The 20815-nt window shown below is 41.4% G+C and overlaps 1 protein-coding gene across 5 annotated transcripts in view; it reads right to left on the bottom strand.

Moving 5' to 3' along the window:
- Positions 1–20815, bottom strand: part of AKAP9 (A-kinase anchoring protein 9) — a 687299-nt gene that overhangs the window by 363955 nt on the left and 302529 nt on the right. For all 5 annotated transcript variants that reach the window (XM_029588843.1, XM_029588844.1, XM_029588845.1 and 2 more), the window contains one exon: positions 19869–20089. In XM_029588843.1, the coding sequence (XP_029444703.1) occupies positions 19869–20089 (221 nt within the window). The remainder of the gene's footprint in view (positions 1–19868; positions 20090–20815) is intronic.

Genomic DNA, 20815 nt, shown 5'->3' with positions numbered 1-20815 from the left:
CGTCAATAGAATAAAGTATCCTTATTCAGCATATCTCCCTCATGGCAAGTCAGGAATTAAAATCTACAAGGACCTAGGAATGCACTGGGTACAAAAAAGAAAGAAAAAAATGACTAATACGGACTGAAATGACCATATTGAGGCAAAGGTTGTACTGTCAAAGGGTAAAAACAATTCATGAAATAACTTTTAAAGGTTATATAACAGTACACTGCAATTTATAAGTCTTACTATGTAAATACCTTCAAAAAATTGTCACTTTTTATGGCACCATTTACTTCAGAACTAATAAGAAAATAATACATGGCTCAATTAATTTAAACTACAATTTACAGTGCTACTGCTCTAAGCTCCTACAAAACTAGTAGAGCAGTCGAACGTGAATGAAATATTCTTGAAGTTCACACACACAAACTACAACTGAATAATGCTTCTACGTACAAATGCTCGAGTGACAACTTTTATTTTAAATCTGAAGCAGACTTTTATAAATTAGTGTACCTACAGTTTTTCCATGAGGTAATTTTCAAAGGAGTTAAGTGTGTAAATGTATTATACAATTGTAGCAATTTTCAAAAGCCCATTTATGCGCTTAAAGTGCATTTACATGTGTAAATCCCAGTTCTAAGCAAGTAAATGCTTCTTAAATTACCCCCTTGGAGTGTAACATTTTTTAGACATAATACTACACAGAGAGGAAATTTACTAGTAAATAATTCCCCAGCAGAAACAATTGAACCTCAGATAACTTTCTCAGAATGGGCAAAATGTATAATAAATGTTCGATGGACAGTACCATCAATATCAAAGTACTGTATTTTACCACCTATAAAGCTCTCTCAATAGCTAATGCCAAAAGGGTGCTCTATGATTTTGGCAAGTCTATTATATACTGTAATATAAGGCCCTGATGTTTCCACAGTAAATAATAAATGAAAAAGTACTTCAGTTACAGAAAGACAACACAAATTAAAACCACAAAACCACATATATATAATGCAAAATCTATCTAGGGAAAAAATTATTTTAACAGCTATAATTCTGAAATCCCTCTGTAAGCAACTATATCCCTTTCATACTTACTGAGTAAGGAGGTGTAGGCAAGGAGATTTTGGAAACTACTTTCAAAATATGTCCATTTTTTCTGTGATTAACATGAGCAATTGACGTATTCACCACAATGGCATTTTTATCATTCAAAGTCAAGGTGAATGGAAAAGGGTCTGGCAAAGGCACAAGAGATTCCACCTCATACACATCCTCCTCTTGGCCGGCTGGCCATAAACCTCTCAATACATCTGATGCCCAGCATGACTGGTGAGAATCCATTCCACTCGATGCTGTTGCTCCTGTACAGGAAGCCACCCTTTCCTCAGCTTCATAAATATTTCATAGAAGTCATTTTATCTTTCCAGATGATCAAATGATTCTGCCGTTTTAACTTTATGAAAATGGAACATGGCACTAGTAGCGACTATCTCTACGGGCGTGTTAGAAGAGACTTAAACAAACAGTTCCTATTCTCATGAGCAATCACAAGGTGCAGGAAGGACCCAGGTAAACATTAAGCAGAGCAGAAAATAAACATTTGCCGAAACAAGCTGGAGAAAACCCCTCAGCAGGATCTTATGAATAAAGAACAGGCTGAATTCTTTAGGAGAGGAAGGAGGATTAATGCAAGGAATGTAATTACTAAAGCAATAAAGCACACTCTCAATGTCAGAGCATGTAAAAGGCAGCAATCCGTAAACTGGCAGGAGCTTGCATCAATGTTTTCTGATCTCCATGGTAACAGGTCAATAAATATGGCACTAAGTCCCCAAATACTCCATCTGATTTCAGGAATTGGAAGAAGAGAAGATCGCCTTGTATTTTGCTACACAAATAAAAGATCCATCTGGCTGAGCACAAGGGTTTCTGTCAATGTCTTCCGTGAGAAACAGGCCAGGATAGAGGGAGTGGCTTCGTGCTGCTACCTACAAGCGCACTCTGGCAGGTGGAATTTGAATGGAAACACCCACAATAAAGTTGCCTGACAGGATATAAATTCCACGTCATAACCTTTAGAAAAAGAGAGTGTTCAGACAGGCTCAATAGCCTCAGAGGATTACACTGAATACTCTGCTCATTTCCCTCTCAAGAAAACAAAACAGAAAAACCTCACATTAATTTGTATTTATAAAATATAGCCATTTTGATACTAATCTAAAGCCTGTTACTGAAATGCTATATTTTAAATGAAATTAAAAGAGGATGTGTATTGTCACACTGTTATTCTCACTGCCTCGTGTAATTCACTAACTCCCTACGTTATGAGTTGTGAATGGTGGTAAAACCCATTAGACTTTTCTTCTCAGATTCATAAAGGCATGCGTTCCTTTCCCCAAATATTACATGAGTTATTTTGCCAAGCAAGAATACTCCTTTCCTAAACATCTATAAGATTTTGTAGGAGGGAAAACATATGTATTGTTCTTTTGCAAATTAAGATTTCAAGACAGACCTGGGCAAATGAATGTAATATGTAGTACATGAATGATTAAAAAATACTAGAGGAAGCTTAGTACAGGACAAATATTCTCTTTGTGCAAATGTTAAGGGCAAACCAAGAAATGTCACACTGTTTGCCAGGCTTGTCTCTAGCACAGCAGGGACCATGATGGATAAACAAAGTTGTTTACAACAGGTGTTCTCTGAGGACAGAAGGATGTCAGTCCACAAGCAAGGTGGACATCATCAGATGGAGCCCGGCATGGAAATTTGATATCAAAGTTTCTAGAAACTTTAAGTATGCCCTATCTGGCATATGCAGCGTGCCATACTGTCACAAGTCCACATGGGGGCCCCTTCAGACTATAATTTAGCATCAACTTGGAAAAAACAACTCCCAGGAGAGGTGAGGTCTGTGAAGACAGAGATCCTGCTGCCCTCAGACCAAACCTGTTAGAGGTAAGCAACTTTGCTTTCTCCAGATAAATAGGATGGCAGTCTTACACATGGGAATTCCTAGCTGTAGACTGCCCTGAATGAAAAAGTGGAAAAATCCAAAACTTTCTCCTGGGTGAATTATGTGGAGCACATAATTTGTGCAGAATTCCCCTCCTGCGCAGATTTTCCATTTACTACACAGAACTGGAGGAGGTCCGCGTGCCTCGAGCGGAGCCCATCCTGCTTGCGGCAAAGGAATCAGTAGACCCCCGGCATGCTGCGTCATGGCAAAGAAGGAAGCAGCAGACCCCCAAGCATGCCACACTGTGGCGAAGAAGGAAGCAGCAGACCCCGGTGTCCCACATTGCGGCGAAGAGTGTACAGGTCCTGACAGCTGCAAGTGGAGCCCATCCTGCTCACGGCGAAGACAGAACAGGCGCTGGTGAGAGTGAGTCTGTGTGTAGAGGCTGTTTGTGTGAGAGACTGAGAGGGTGTGTATGTGTGTGTGTGAGTGTGTGAGAGAGAGAGAGAGTGAGAGAGAGAGAGTGAGAGAGATATGTGAGGGAGTGAGGCTGCTTGTTTGTTTGTTTGTGAGATTGGGAGCCTGTATGAAGGGATGTGTGTGTGTGTATGTGTATGAGAGAGAGAAAAAGGGAGCGTGTGTGTGTGTGTAAGAGAGAGGGAGCCAATGGGCAGAGGTGTGTGTGTGAGAGAGAGATATGTAGCCTGTGTGAGGGTATATGCATGAGAGAGAAAGGGAGCCTCTATGGTTGTGTGTGCAAGAGGAAGCCTGTGTGAGTGAGAGAGAAGGAGCCTGTATGAGGGGGTGTTTATGTGCACGAGAGAGAGGAAGCCTGTGTGTGTATGAGAAAGGAAAAGAGGGAGCCTGTGTGAGGGGCAGTACTGAGAGAGGGGGTCAAACTCTGGGAGTGGTGGTAAGAGTGGAAGGGGTTGAGCCTAGTGGGGAAGGGGAGAGATAGTGGAGGGTGGAGAAGTTGGGGGCCCTGAGAAAGCAAAGTGAAAGGAGACTGGCCAAGGGAGTAGAGAGAGAGGATGGAAGGGGCACTCTTACAATGTACTTCTAGGGAAATTCTGCTCAAAATAACTAAAATGCTGCGTCTTTAAGTAATAATTATTTTCAGTATTACATTTTAAATTAATTAGTTACCACATGTATATTGTGTTATTTTGACTAATATAAAGAAAGCAGAATTTTGCAGACTTTTCAATTTTTGTGCGCAGAATTCTCCCAGGAGTAAAAACTGTATCAATGGGCAACAACTGTTTTTGGTGGCAACAAGCCATTTAAGTACTTTGTCTCTCTTTATAGGGACAACCTAGAACCAGAATAATTTGCTCTAGGAGAGATGGAGTTGGGTTCTACATCTGAATTAGGGCCCTGAGGACAGAATAGCCAAATGTACTTTTGCATCAGAAGTCCCTGTCCAGACAATAATGTAATATTAATATGTGGAAAGAACTCCACATCACAGCCTTGCAGATCTCCTCCATGGAGACTGATCTTAAGTGGGCTACTGATCCCAACATGGCTTTAACACTATGAGCCTTGACATGGTCCATCAGACTCAGGCCTGCCAGGATATATCATAAGGAGATGCAATCTGCTAGGCAATTTGAAAGGGCAATCCCAGGTTTGTTTGTGTCAAAAGAAACAAAAAGCTGGGTGAACTTTCTAAGGGCTTCGGTCCACTCTAAACAGAAGCCCAAGGCTCTATCGCAGTCCAAACTGTGTAGTGCTGCTTGTCTCCTTTGTGTACATATGGCCTGGGGAAAATGTTGGAAGGATGACTGACTGAAGATGGAAATTTGACCCCATCTTAAGCAGAAACATAGGATGCATGTGTAGAACCACTTTGTTGCGAATTGATATAAGGTGGATAAGTCACTAGGGCCTGGAGCTCATTGACTATGTGGGCTTACAAGAATCTATAGGCTCAAAGGGAGCTTTCATCAGCTGAGTCAATACCATGTTGAGGTCCCATGAGAAAAGCAAATACTATTTTGATTTCTTCTACCAAATCTACACACATTAAATAATCAGTAAATCTAAACAGTGAGGACAATATTACCATCTGGTAGGCAGATGTTTTTAAACAAACTATTACATACAAGAAAAGAAGATAGCAAAAATCTATAACAGGGGTGGAGAAGCTCCAGCCCAAGGATCACAGCGTCCTATTGTCAATGTCACCTGGCCTATGGCAAGAAGCTGGAAAGCAATCAAGTGTGGTAGGAGCTCCTGCCTATTGCTCTCGCTCACTCTTCTGTTCCCACTTGGAATCATCTGACTGCTAATGTGGTTCATCATCTATAAAAGGTTTCCCACCCCGATTTACATAAAAACATAAGTTGCTGCCATATTGGGTTAGACCAAGGAACCATCAAGCCCAGCATCCTGTTTCCAACAGTGGCCAAGCTAGGTTACAAATACCTGGCAAGTAACCAAAACATTAAATAGATCCCATGCTTCTAATGCCAGTAATAGCAGTGGCTATTTTCCTAAGTCAACTTGATTAATAGCAGTTAATGGACTTCTCCTCCAATAACTTATCCAAACCTTTTTTTAAAACCAGCTACACAAACTGCACTAACCACATCCTCTGGCAACAAATTCCAGAGCTTACTTGTGCTTTGAGTGAAAAAGAATTTTCTCTGATTAGTTTTAAATGTGCTACATGCTAACTTCATGGAGTGCCCCCTAGTCCTTCTATTATTCAAAAGGGTAAATAACCAATTCACATTTATCTGTTCTAGACCTCTCATGATTTTATAGAACTCTATCATATCTCCCCTCAGCCTTCTCTTCTCCAAGCTATAACTAGAGTGTAATCATGCTTTAGAAGAATCAAGGTATATATCCATGAAAGGAAACATATGAGTGATAAGGGAGCACAACTGTGTTCTATCAGTCAAGAGAATTCTTGTGACTTTGGATAATTAACTTAATCCCACATTTCTTCAGTTTACCGAAATGTAATTCAGCAGCAGCAATGTAATATTTATGCCATTTGCATTCATTCTTTTGGAAGCTTTTACAGAGTTCACAAACTAGTAAACTAATTCCTGAAAAATTACGAAATATATGCTTATGAAGTACTGAAAGCTTTCCTGCTCGGGCGTTGCCTCATGGCTCCTTCTTATTTGATTTAAAATTTAAGTCTAGCTAGGTAGTCAACTCTCCAGCGAGACGGGCGGGTCTTTAGTATAGCTAAGTCATCCTGTTATCAACTCCATTTATAGTAAGCAAATTTGCTTTTTCGTCAATAAGCAGGTCTAAATTATCCATAACATGGGGAAGTCCCAAGCTGAGGGTTGCGACAGAGCATTTACTTAATAAGCAACCTCTGTCCCCACTGTGGAGAGTGGACTACTGGGTGAAGAGGCTATGCAAAATTGCTTGTCCAAATTTACTGTCTGTCTTTGAGAGACTGTCCAGAGAGTAATGAGACACAGAAATGTGAACTGACAACCATGATGCAACTTTGCAAATGTCTTAAGAGGTATGACTCATAGATGAGCTACCGATCCAGGCATGGCTCTGACTTGATGAGCCTTGATGGAGTCTATAATGTGAATGCCTACTAACTTATAGCAGTGCTCAAAGCAGTCTGCTAGCCAGTTGGACTATGTATATATATATTTTTTTCTATTTTTTTTTTTTTATTGCATTTCACTTATTTTACACAAACAATTATTTGTGAGAGAAATAGGCAGTATAATAAGAAAAATATAACCTAATACAAACATCCTCCTCTACAACTCACAAACGTAATATTATATTATACTCCTATTATTATTATAGGAAATCTTGGGGGGGGGTGGATTCAATAATACTTTGAGCGAATAACAGGAAAAAAGCAAAAGGAAAAAACTGAGATAGCCTATTTCTTGCCTATCTGCACTCATTTTGACACTTAGGGTGTGAGTCTATAAAAAATCGTAGCTGTGACGGTTCAAAAAACACATACGGGCCAATACAGTAAAAATCGCGGGAGAGTGGGCGAGCGCCCGCTCTCCCAGCGCGCGCACAGGCCACTCTCTTGTGTGCGCGATACAGTAAGTTAATTTATTTAAATTAGGGCCGGCGGTAAAAAGAGGCGCTAGGGACACTAGCGCATCCCTAGTGCCTCTTTTCGTGGCTGTCAGCGGGTTTGACAGCCGATGCTCAATTTTGCTGGCGTCTGTTCTTGAGCCTGTTGACAGCCACGGGTTCGGAAACTGGACGCCGGCAAAATTGAGCATCCGGTTTTCAACCCGTGAGCCATTTCAAAAATTTTTTTTTTTATTAACTTTCGGGACCTCCGATTTAATATCGCCATGATATTAAGTCAGAGGGTGCACAGAAAAGCAGTTTTTACTGCTTTTCTGTGCACTTTCCCAGTGCCGGCAGGAATTAGCGCCTACCTTTGGGTAGGTGCTAATTTCTGAAAGCAAAATGTGCGGCCTGGCTGCACATTTTGCTTTCTGAATCGTGCGGGAATACCTAATAGGGCCATCAACATGCATTTGCATGTTGCGGGTGCTATTAGGTTCGGGGGGGGGGGGGGGGGGTGGATGCACGTTTTGGACGCACAATTACCCCTTACTGAATAAGGGGTAAAGCTAGCGTGTCCAAAACGTGCGTCCAATTGCGGGTTAACAGTGCGCTCCACCGGAGCGCACTGTACTGTATCGTCCTGATAGGCAGAATCTTGAAACCTCACAAAGCATTTACATGGATAACACAGAATATACTTAGAACATATTGTCAGAGCTTCATTTCTCATATTTAAGGATTTCTTTCTTCTTTCTTGTGTAACCCTAGTGATATCTGGGTACAACCATAATTTTTGACCATAGAATTACACTGATCTATTGCGAAAGAACATCCTAAGTATATTATTTTTTTCACTAAGGAATGCAAAAGTGACTAGAAGTACTCTTCTTCTAGTAACTTCGTCTTCCTGCGAAAGTTCCAACAAATCTGTAATATTTAATTGGTGCTGGTTTTCCACATTTCCTTGTAAATTCTCCATAGGCTTCTGAGGTAGGTAATACGCCTTTGTTATTAAGGGAATAGCTTCAGGCGAAATTTTTAGAATCTCAATCAAATAATTCTTAAACAGATCTTCTGCTGAGATCTGTCGTATAATAGGAAAATTTAGCACCCTTATATTCAAACTTCGTAGCGAGTTTTCTATATTCTCAATTATTTTACTTTGAATATTTTCTAGTTGTATCAAGTTCTGCTGGTGTTTTTCAACCACTTTTATTTTTTCTTCCACAACTTGCATTTTCTTTTCTTGGGCGGTAATCCTCTCTTCATTATTCATGCAGCGTTTATTCGTATATAGGTAAGATCTAGATAAATTAACAATAGCTGTTTCAATCGAGGCTAAAGCTACCAAAATCGATTCTATCATTATTTTGGCTGATTTAACCAGAAAAGTACCTGATACTGGTAATAACACACCCCGTCTCGTGGCTTCAGTGTCAGTGCCCGAGAATAATCCAGCGCTTGAGCAGCGGGTCTGATGTTCTCCGTCATTGAAGGTAAATAAGTTCCAGTCTGGGACCCCAAGTTCTCTCCATCTGGTGAAAACTTTTGATCTCCTTCTCTTAAAGCTCCCGAGCTGCTCTCCTATTGAGCTCTAGGCTCTTGGGGGCTGGCCAGGAGAACTACACCAAGAATCTCACATGCTGTTCTCAAACACTGGGGTGGGGACGGAGTCTCTGGCGCGCCAGGACTAAGCGAGATCTCATCGGCCTTAGGGGAAGACGCTCGCTCCACGTCTCCTCCCTCTGCGGCCCTCGCGTTGATGCGAAAAAGGACTCTATAGAAGGTTGTTTTAGATCCAAGCTTTCCGAAACCGTCAGGCTTTCATGAAGCCTGGCCTTAAGTTTTGTGTGATGGTGTCAACAAACAAGATATATGCCGGATGTCCTTTAAAAATGTTTATTGTAGTGGAGACCTAAAAAAATGCCCGACTCAGGCCGAGTTTCGCCACTTCTCAAGTGGCTGCCTCAGGAACTGGCTTGTTCAAGATACGAACATACAACGTTCATACATCGGTCTGCTTAAAGGTCTATCTTGTTTGTTGACACCATTACGACTTTCATAGATCGCCTCGCCTCTTGCTTTTTGGGTCCTTACGTTTTGTGTGAGGCATGAGAAAACTTCAAAGGATCAAATAACTGCAGGCAATAGGCATGAGGTAAAAGCGAAACCTTCTCCAACTTCTCCCCTTGTACTATGTATATTTGGCCACTGCTATGCCTAATCTGTTGGATCATAAGAGATGAATAGTTGGGAAGCTTGATGACGAGGCTGTGTTTTTCTTTTGTAGTAAGTCAAAGCTCTTAACAGTCTAAGTTATGAAGAGCTTTCTCACCTTCATATGCATGTGGCCTCGGGAAGAACGTGGGTAGTATGATGGCTTGCGTAACATGGAAAGCTGAGACAACCTTTGGTAAAATCTTTGAGTGGGTGCACAGCACCACTCTATTGTGGAAAATCTGTACATAAAGAGGATAATGAACTAAAGCTTGAAGTTTGCCAACTCTTCTGGCCAAGGTTATTGCTACAAGAAATACTAATTTCTATGTTAGAAACCTGAGAAGCTATCTTCAACAGCTCTATAGATGGCTTCATCAGTTGCAACATAGTAATGATAGAAGATAAAAATCAAATGGTCTATCTAGTCTGCCCAGCAATAGCCCCTTTAGCAATCAACAAATGGCATTCATGAAAAATATAAAGTTTTATATAATGGTTTCAAAATTAGTTTCTAAGGGCACTCATGGGTATAAAGAGATATATAATTAATGTACGAATAAAATGTTGGAACAAACAAATGAATCTTGTAGTATCCTTTCAAAACATTTTCAATCCAATGAAAAAATTTCCAATTCTTATTCTAAGCCACAGCATCAGACACCAAGACGTGGGTCAAGGGAATAGTGTAAGAAGAAGTATGTGAAAAAAGGGGGGAGCGACAAATCTACCATAGTAATTGGCTGAGAATATATAAAAAATTAAGTCAGGTAAAAATAAAGAGTAAGAAGAACTGTGCAAGACAAACCCAAAGGGGATACAAAAACAAAAACCGTCAGCACCAAGTCGCCAGTTAGAAGACAAAAAAAAAGCAGGATAAAAGCCAGCACACAGCCAAAACAAGTTAGGGCATATAATTGTCAAAAAAGTTAAAAACATTTCTTACTGAAAAAGTTTTTTTCTTAGTAGATTTTATTAAAGAAAGAAAGAAAGAAAGTTACTAACAATAAAGACATGATAAATGAAAAATGAAAAAGATGGCTGAAGCACATAGACATTGAAAACCTACCACAGTTTACAAATGGGTAAGGGAAACGCTGACAAAGCTTGCAAAAAGTCAGGAGCACAAAAGTGCTGGTTTAAAAAATACAGCAAATGGCACAAAAGTAAAGGTCGAGTGAGAACTAACAGAAACTGTCAAACGTTCAAAAGGACCGCCCAAAAGACTGATGTAAGCCTGGGAATTCCTTTTAGAACAGAGGTAACGGGATAAGTGACAGGAGCTTGCAGACGTTCAATGGGACCTCTCAAAAAACTGATGTCAGGCTGGGAATTCCTTTCAAAGGGACAACCAGCTGCATGAGTAAGACCAAGGGGAGGTTCAAAGAACAATGCAAAAAAATGAAATCAGCAAAGGGGGGTTAGCAGGCAAATAAGGAGCAGCAGAAAAAGAGAAAGAAAAAAGGAAAAAAGGGGAGATGGAAGGAGATGGGATCAGGGGTGAGGGAAACAAAGGGGAAGGCAGGAAGGGGACAGGGAGAGGGGGAGGGAAAAAGAAGGAAAGAGGCAGGGATGGGAAGGGAAGAAGGGGGGAGGGGAAAGGGAAGAGGTTTCGATCCCTCTTAAAGGCAAAACATGTGGCTGTAGGCAAGATCAACTGCAATGAATGATGGCACAAATGTGTCAGCTGGCTGGGGAATAAGGCATTACACAAGTAACTACATCTTCTGTGGGTGGTAGGGGTTTGACAAACAGTAGGTCACGATTGACATTGAGTGCATGGTTGAAAACTCTGAATAGTTTTAGTTGGATAGCCTCGATATAAATTTTGTGACCTGGTTAGTGCTTGAATGATGTTTTCAGCACGAGTAGAGCATAACCAGCATAAACGAAAAAATTGGCCAACAGGAATATTGTCCTGCAAGTGGTGGGGGTGGCAGCTGCTATACATAAACAGCATGTTTTTATCTGCTTGTTTTCTAAAAATAGATGTGGAAAAATGGCCATCAAAGAAAGAAACTGTAAGAAGCTTCCTCCTGCTTCTTGTGTGTCTTTTGTGTCTTGTGAAACAAGTGCTCCATCTTTGATGCTCCAAGTGCTCTGTCTAGTGTGGACTCTGCACCATGTGTGTTAAGTATACTGTGTGGGTCATACATGCCGTGTAATCTGTGCGTGCCATAGGAATTTTCTGTGTTGCTTGCGCTGTGTATCTTTCTCTGCCATGTGCATTGCAGGGACCTTCTGCACTGTGTGCACCATAGAAGTTTCATGTGCCGTGGACTTCATCTTCCGAGCTGTCTGTCCATCTGGTGAACTTCTTTCTGCGCGGTATGCACTACAGTCTGTTTCGCGTGTGTATGGCTCGACTTCGATGCCGGTGCATTTTGGAGAGGCGGTGAAGGGCGCGGAGCCATGAGGGCTGCAGCTGTCCCCAGTCTCGATCCCGCCGAGGTGGGAAGACGCTTTGGCTCTTGTTGGTGTTAAGCCCTACCCGGAGAAGAATGGACTGACCGCAAAGGCTCCCTTACCTCCTCAAGAGATGATGGGAAAGCAGAACGTCGGGCTGGAGTTTCCTCAGCTTGCATCCGAGCAATTTTTTCTGCTCTCTGCTTTTGTGCCCGTGGAACATCCTGCTGTAGTCTCTGCAATTGGCCTGATCATGCTCTGGGCCTAAGCAGAGATGGCTGTTGGTTATCGACATAATGTGGCCAGAGCTAAAATAGTTAAAACCTCTTGTCTTCTTTTGAGCTATGGTAACACATAAAAGTGATTTTTGTGTTAGTGATTAAGAAGAGAAAAATTGATGAGAAAACTGAGGTGTAAAAGAGAGACGATGATCCACAGCTAAGCAAAGTGTGGATGAAAAAAGACTGAGGAGACTTCTGGAAGGCTGGTTAGTGCAGGAAGGCCCGAGCATGCCCAGTAGTGCAAATGCCTTAGCTTTCAGAGGCACTTTCCGTCTAGTGCCGCCCAGATGACATCATCCACTCAACAAGGTTAATTCAGCTTGCTTATTGACGGAAAATATTCTGATTCCTCTGAACTTCCTCCTTGCAATTTCACATTATCCTTTGTCCTTGAATTTCCTTTTTTATGAAAGATTCCACCTTCCCAAACTTTACTGAAGCCTGTCCAATATTTGAACATTTCTATCATGCTCCCCCCCATCCATCCTTTCCTCAAGTGAGCACATTTTAAGCTTTTCTTTGTAGGATTTGTGTTGTAGGCTCTGGATCGATTTATTAGCCCTTTTCTGAACTGCCTACATTCTCTCAATTTCCCTATGAAAATATGGCTTTCAGAACATGTATGTTTGGATTCTGTAACAATTCTTACTCCTATCATTTCCACTGAAAGTGTGTTCCATGTGTCCACTAGCCTCTCAGTGAAAAGCATGTTCTCACATCTTTTGAGCTTCTTTCCCTTCAGTTTCATATGATTACTCTGTTGTGCCTGAGCTTTTCAAGCTATGCAAAATGCTATCCTCTGGTACTTTTTGAAAGCATGTTAGTTATGTAAATGTGTTATTATATCCCTTCTTTTGTCTTTCTTCTACAACACTTTAGCTTCTTAAGTTTTTCTCTACTTATGGCTTGCAGAACAGGAGATTTACCTTTCAAAATCATTGAGTTGCCACTAACTTATTAATGTCCTTTTGAAGATGTAGGCACCAGAACTGAATACTTTACACAAGGTGGGATTTCACCAGAGACCTGTAAAGAGATATTTCTTCCCTTTTTCTACTAGTGATGCATCTCTTTATGGAGTCAAGTAGACAATAGGCTTTCCCAAATGTTTTGTCACATTGACTGGCTACCTGAAGATGACTCTGGAATTTTCCCCACAGCTACCACCATGTATCTCTCTTATTTGGTAACTGCTATTTTTTTCCCATCAAAATAATATCTGGCTTTTGGATTTCTGCACCCCAAATGTATTTTGTATTGGGGTTTTTTTTTTTGCTTTTTTTTTTTTTTTTTAATAAATCATGCTCACTAAGCTTTTGACCATTCTTTCAGTTTTCTGAAATCATTTTTATCTTATCTATCCCCTTTGGCATGTCTATTGTGATGCAGATTTTCATGCATCTGCAAATAAGCACGTTCCTTTCAAGCTTTTCCATAATGTCACTTATAAAGACACTGAAGAGTGGCAAAAGAAGAGGTTTGTGGATAAGTGTACAACAGCATCAGTTACAGCTATTAAAGTCTGCACTTGGACAACAGTGTTATAAAATTGCTGAAGTACTCTGGAGTGATTTTACTGCTCCAGCATTCAATATTTAGGCACAATTCAGCTTCTGTGTTTGCTGCTGAACAACTCTGCTGCCAGCACTGGAATAGGAAAGCGAGACTGAGGCTGGAGACAAAAAAAACCCAAAACAAAACAAAACAGGAGAGAGGTTGGAAAGAAAGGCTGGGGGATATGCTGGCCATTTTTTTTTTTTTTTTTACACTTTTTGGTGTTTTTATTATCATGTATGTCAATCTGTACCCTGCCGTGAACATTATAGAAGGCAGGCAGGTAATACACTTTTTTTAAATAAATAGAGCACCCTTCGCATGGATATGACATGCACTGTGAGTGAAGGTGTGCAAGGTGACTTGTTTGCTTTGTGTAGTGCAAAAGCCTCCTTGATACCAGGAGTAAGGAGCCCAACTCAATGCTAGGAAGGTGATGGTAACCATGGGGTCATCCAATTTATCATTGGCCAAATGGATACCGAAGTGATATAATAATTTGCAAAAGGAGTGAAACCAACATTCACATTCAGCAGTGCCTCTCTTCCAAATGAACAAAACACATCCAAGTAGTGAAGAATGAACTTTGATTTGGCCTCCTTTCCTGGTACCAATGCATTTAACAAACTCAATGTAAGAACAGCCCACTGACTTACATTTACTATGATGAAAGACCCCCTACAAAAAATGGAAAAATAGTAGCTGTTGGGGAGAACCTGCAACAACCATAAAGCTGAGTCACTATCTACCTTGGCTATCAGTGTGCCCTTGCCGCATTATCTAAGGAGCACTATTATATTGTGAAGGAGGCGTACTATACTGTGCAATCTTCGATAGGAGCACAATTGTTAAGAGAGACGCCATGTGGGAGGATAGGTCATGAATAAATCAGGGTCTTCTTTAGGGCAACAACCACAGGGGACAGAAAAGCATCGAAAGGAGGGTGCTCTGGATGGAGCCTGGCATTGAACTTTGACCTCAAAGAATCTAGAACTTTCAAACATGCCCTACTGAGCATGTGCAGCTATAGTCATCACCTGCCTCCTAGGCAGAATCCCTCGGTCCATGATTTAGCTAATGCATGGAGAAACCAACTCCCAGGGGAGGCGGTTGGGTTTATGGGGGACTAACATCCTGATGTCCTTGGAGAACACATGTTACAAGTAAGCAACTCTGCTTTCTCCAAGAAGAAGCAGGATGATAGTCCTCACACATGGATGATTCCCAAGCTATATATAGGCTGTTTGAGCAGGACAAAGAGGGAAACCGCACAATGCTGAAAGCACCACCTCTCCCCCTTTTGCCCATGAAGCAGCCGACCCACAAGGGGTCCAGGTGGGAAAAGAGTTGGGTTCTACAAAGAAAAAAAATATAGAAACGACTGAACAAAACACCCGTGCATAGCACGGGTGCCTAAGGCAGGAGAGTGATGAGAGTGCCAGCAAGAAACATACTTCGCATCACGGAAAACACTAGAAGCAGGGTTTTTGGATCAGTAAATCCTGACAATGACAGTGAAACTAAAACTTCCTGGATACAGGAAAAGTCTAGTGATGGTAAACAAGAGAAGAACTCTTGGACAAAGACCACACAGTTACCTTCGGTTTTACAAGCCAACCGAAAAACCAACTGTGGACCGAAAGCTCCCCAGAAAGAAACTGTGGTCCACTGGCATCTGAAGGACAGAATGCCTCTGCACAAGTGCGCCCATGTTTGGATGATAGGCACAATGGGCAGAAAAACCCAAGTAATGCTTGGAAGAATAATCAGTAGATTAATGAGTAGATGTGAATCGGTTATTTACACTTTCAAATAATAGAAGGACTAGGGGCATTCCATGAAGTTAGCAAGTAGCACATTTAAAACTAATCGGAGAAAATTATTTTTCACTCAACGCACAATAAAGCCAGAGGATATGGTTAGTGCAGTTAGTGTAGCTGGGTTCAAAAAAGGTTTGGATAAGTTCTTGGAGGAGAAGTCCATTAACTATTATTAATCAAGTTTACTTAGGGAATAGCCATTGCTATTAATTGTATCAGTAGCATGGAATCTTCTTAGTGTTTGGGTAATTGCCATGTTCTTGTGGCCTGATTTGGCCTCTGTTGGAAACAGGATGCTGGGCTTGATGGACTCTTGGTCTGACCCAGCATGGCAATTTCTTATGTTTTTAATAATCACCAAAAACAGCAGGTTCTGTAACAGACCCTATGTGCCAAAGCACAAGACACAGCTGACCATGCAGGACAGCATCAGGAGTTTCAGGGGATGAAAGGCAATACCTGAATGGGATCGCAAGCCCCAAACCCTGAGCAAGGAGATAAGTTAGGCCTGAAGCTCACCCACTCTGCAGCCTGTCAAGGGCAAGGCTATCCATTCTGTCTACAGGAGAGGTCAGGTGAGAAGGAAGGCACATTGGGCAACCTAGTGAAGTGAGAAAAGCAAAAGGCAATATTGGCCAGAGCTTGGTGAAATAGGGAAAAAGTGGAGTACTGTCCCTGCAGGTATACACTAAGATATACCACGAATGCCTAAGCTTTTACTCCTTTACCCCTGAAATTCCAACTGGAAGTTGGAAGGAGTGAAGAACACAAGGAGGCAGATCACTGGATTACAGGAGTAAGCACAAATTGTTTGGTTGTATATATATATATCTCTCAACTCTTAGCGAATAACTTACTGCTGATTCTAGTAGGGAGTTACCCACTGAGATAGAGTCCTCAGCCTGCTTGAAACAGCTGAAACTGAGAGTGAATTCCCCAGGAAAGAAATCCAGAAACACTCTACTAATAGATAGGAAGCAGGGGTGCGGTTTGCAAACCCCTGCCAATTAGGATTACTCCATGAACCTGGAAACCCTAAGGGTACCAGGGCAAGGTCAGGACAATCTCGGAAAAGACTGACTCGAACCAGGATTAGGTATTACTACCTCAGCCATGATTGCATATACTTCCCCCAAAGAAACTCACATTCCAGTAAATGGTACAATCGTTGTATGAACCAGGATTCCTCTGTCCACAGATAGGTTTATTTCTAAAATGGGAAAGTATAACTTGCAAGCCACTGCAACCAAAGAGCAGCACCTATGTTGTGGGGTCCCTCGTCCCCCATCTCCCTCAGCCACGGATATGGCAATAAGTTGAAAGGCATACTCACCAATTAGATGGAACAGAACCCTCATAATGGAGGTAGGGTGCCGCAGGCAAGAATGACTGACAGTAGTGGTCCTTATTCAAAAACGCCCATCGAGCTCAGCAGGTATCTAAGGTGACTTCTGGGTGGGAAAAACCCTCAATGTTCACTGAGGAGCTACTCTGGAATGGCTCCCTCACAAAACAGACCTGTGTCTTAGAACGACCTAAAGAGAATGCTACCAGCTCTCAGATCTCGCGAGAAACCGAGAGCGACCACCAGTCAGAAGCAGTGACACCCCTTCTCCGGGAAACGGAGAAAAAAAGGACAACCCAGTGTCCAGAGGGGAACCCACAAGGGTTGCCCTGGAACTTAGTCAACTCTCCCTTTCCTGAAGGGACAGGAAAGGAACAGGAACAATTCTCCAATTGAAAGCTGAGTCACAATCATTGATCGCTGAGTTTCAGAAGCGACCAATCTGTCACTGGCAACCAACCTTAGATGGGAAAGGCCACCTAGGTAATCAACAGAGGGGACCCCAGCAAACACGGTCCAATGACCGTTGCTGTAATCTTCGGGCCTTGGCATCCAAGGAGATACACCGATTCAAAGAATCGAAGCTCTGCTTCGGCAATAAACCTGCAAGGGACGGAGTCCCAAGGGCTTCCCCACAAAGGGGGTTTGTGACACGGGAGGGGTCGAAAAATATAATCCTCTTCAGAGGAAGGAGGAGACTCCCGACACTATCCTCCTGGTATCTACTCCCCTTAGGGTTCGACAAGGAATGAAGTCCTAGGTCAGTTCCTTTGATTGTGGGGAGGATAAGCTCCCCCCCCCACACACACACACACACACACAGGAACGGTGTGATCCTCAATCTCTTCACTGTCTGAACCTCCATCGATGCCGATCAATCGGTGAAACAACATGGAACTCCTGCCCAGGTAGAACTCAGGTGAGTTATCAGGCTGAGCGGCCTACATGGATCATCCATGGACTGCATTCAGTCAGTCCTGCTGGCACCTGACAAAGGTTCAAAATAAGGGATAGAAATAGACTCCGCCAGACTGCACAGCGACTATGGCCCACCATGAGGCTGGCAGAAGAAAAAAAGAAAAAGAAATAAACTACCATAATGTAAAGGAGAGAAAACAGCTGGAACTCTAGAAAAAAAATCACTTAAAAACTGTGAGGAGAGAGCAAAGCTGAATTCCGTGACACCCAGCTCTGTAGAAAAAAAAGAGACTAAGGGACTCTGCATAGGGGGCAGGGTGATGACTACAGCTGCACATATTCAGTAGGGCACGCTTGAAAATTCTAGATTTTTTGAGATCAAAGTTCCTTGCAGGGCTCCATCCAATGATGTCACCCATGTGTGAGGGCTACCATCCTGCTTGTCCTTGGAGAATCCCCATCAGTCATGGATGGACAATGCTGCAAAACAAGTGTTTGTCTCCCTGCTGGCAAAATAGAAATGTTTCCATCTTCTGATTTCAAGTAACTAACAATCTGCTTCCAACAACCTTAATCCTACAGCCCATATGCACAAAATATAATTCTAATATCCTTTTGGAATTATTTAGGTATATGATCATTACATCATTATATTTGCACAAGAAATAAAATATAAGTTTAAAACAGTCTTGCTCTAAGCCATGTACATTCTAATCAGCATACAATCTCCGTAGCTAAATACTTCTGCATTCCCATCAGCACTGCTACTGAAGCAGTGTTCTGAAAATATACTCTAGTAGTGTGTACCTTATAATAAAAAAAGACTGCTTCCTGAAAGTGATTCTCCATACTATTAAATGGTTATGCCGTAAAAGAAAAGTCTGCTATCATATACTTAAGGGAAGAGGATTGTTGTTTGTTTGTTTTTGTTGTTGTTTTTTGTTTTAAAGAGTTCCTCCTTTTCTCTCCAACTGTTCTCTGACCTAATACATGGTTTAACAAACTGCCAAGGATATTGGGTCAGTTGGACTGTACTATTTGGGAAAAGACAGTTTTAAAGAAGACAACAATATGAAGAGCTGCAGATGAATTTCTGGCAGCACAATATACAAATATATTCAAATTTCAGGGAATTAAAATTGAAAGGAAATGTACTGTATAACAATGCACACCTTCAATGGAAATTTTTTTAACCCAAGTTAATCCAAAAAAGAATCAGTAAGAGGTAGATATATTTGCAGTTAACTTCAAAGCATCTTATCCTTGAAATAAAAGCAGCAATGCCTTCTACTTGTGAAAAATTCCACTGCAAGTGGAAGGACAACCCATACTATAAAAGAGAAAGACAGAAGGCAAGCATGTCACCCATTTTTAGTTTCAACTTCATTTTCTGACCATTTAAATTAGAATTTTGCTTTATTGCTATGTTACTGTAACACTATTCTATTTGGTGATAAGGCATCACATTTTCAAACACTTTAAGGTACTATAACTAATTACTCACTGGCTCCTGACCATTTCACTAGTACATGGACACAAACCTGTATAAATTGTGATGCTTTCTAAATAGCAGCAACTGGTTATTTTAAATATTATATGAAAAGTTAAAATAATTTGTTCAGGTGCTTATGCTTGCCTATGCTTTCCTATACATTGTACACCAACAGATAGGCCAATAGTGTCAGAAATAAGATTCTACCATATAGTACATAAACAAATGGCTTTGATTGTATGAATGAACATCACCACATGCTACTGCAGAGCCATGCCTGAAGGACTGAGTCATTATACAAACTGCCCATTAATAACTGCTCAGTGGACTGTGATCTAAACAATCAAGGAAACTCTCCCACTTCAATTTACAGCACATTTAGTAAGCTCCAAAAATCCACATTATAATATACACAGAAATATTTATTTATTTATTTATTTAACATTTTTTCTATACCGACCTTCATGGTTAAAATAAGTATTCCTGTGTGGAGAAGCAGCATAGTCGTTAGAACAGCAGGCTGTCAACCAGAGAACTTAGAGTTCAAATCCTGCTTCTTCCATTGAAATGTGATTTGAACCCTGACTTCCCTTGTGACATTGGGCAAACCATTTTACCCTCCACCGCCTCATATGCAAACTTAGGGCCTGATTTACTAAGGCTTTTTCTCCATTCTGCGTCTATGGGAAAAAAGCTTATTAAACAAGGCCGTTAGATTGTAAATTCTCTGGGGCAGGAAGCTATCTACTGCACCCAATTGTAACTCTTCTTCAGTTTGGGTTTGGAAACGTGAGTAACCAAATCTAAAATCCAAATCCAAATATTTCTGCAGTCAGGGAATACATCTTACCTGATTACTAGTTTCACTGATGGTTTCTAGAAGTTTCTCCACAGCTGCTTGCAGTCGGGTGCTAATATTAAGAACAACGTCTTCATTTTCAGGGTCTTTTTCTATTCCAGCTAGGTCTATAAGACGCTGAGATAGTTCCAGACCCTCATCTGTTCCTCCTGACCACGTGCTAATGTCATCCCCACTTACATCACTTCCATGGTATGAATCAGATGGATCCTCTGAAATAAAAATAAAATATCTATATACACAATATTACCAGTTAAAATGTTGCAAAATGTATGAGCACAAGTTAAGAAAATTAAGAAAAACAAATTCTAAATTATCTAGAAGTATTAATTTGCATATACATAGAAACATAGAAATGACGGCAGAAGACGACCAAATGGCCCATCCAGTCTGCCCAGCAAGCTACGCACTTTATCCATTTTTTCCCCTTTTTTTTCTCTCCCACCTGTTGCTATTGGCTTCCAGTACCCTCCAGCCCTAATTCCCCTCCACCCCACCACCAATTTAGAGAGCAGCGCCGTATCTGCATCCAAGTGAACGTCCAGCTCAATTAGGGGTAGCAACCGCTGTAACAAGTAGGCCACACCCTTACCCCATACTCTTACCCACCCCTGTTTTTATTTTTTTGTTTTGTTTGTTTTTTGGAGATAGCCCTCCATCCTTCCGCTCTGTGAAGGTGGAACACCAACTACTGGCCACTGACATCCCGCTCCGTGAATGCCTCTGTGGCTACTGCCGCTCCGTGCAGTGTTTGAATGCCTCTGTGGCTACTGCCGCTCTGTGCAGTGTTTTGCTGCCTCCTCTTTATTCACGCCCTCTAGACTTGATGGATCCACAGTGTTCATCCCACGCCCTTTTGAAGTCTAAAACTGTGATTTTGTTAGTTTTGTTCTGCTGCAAAAAAAAAAACAAAAAAATAAAAACAGGGGTGGGTAAGG

The sequence above is a fragment of the Rhinatrema bivittatum genome, chromosome 2 (genome assembly GCF_901001135.1).
Source record: "Rhinatrema bivittatum chromosome 2, aRhiBiv1.1, whole genome shotgun sequence".
Taxonomy (NCBI): domain Eukaryota; kingdom Metazoa; phylum Chordata; class Amphibia; order Gymnophiona; family Rhinatrematidae; genus Rhinatrema; species Rhinatrema bivittatum.
The sequence above is the reverse complement of the archived record's forward strand: the minus strand, read 5'-3'. Positions and strand labels throughout refer to the sequence as shown.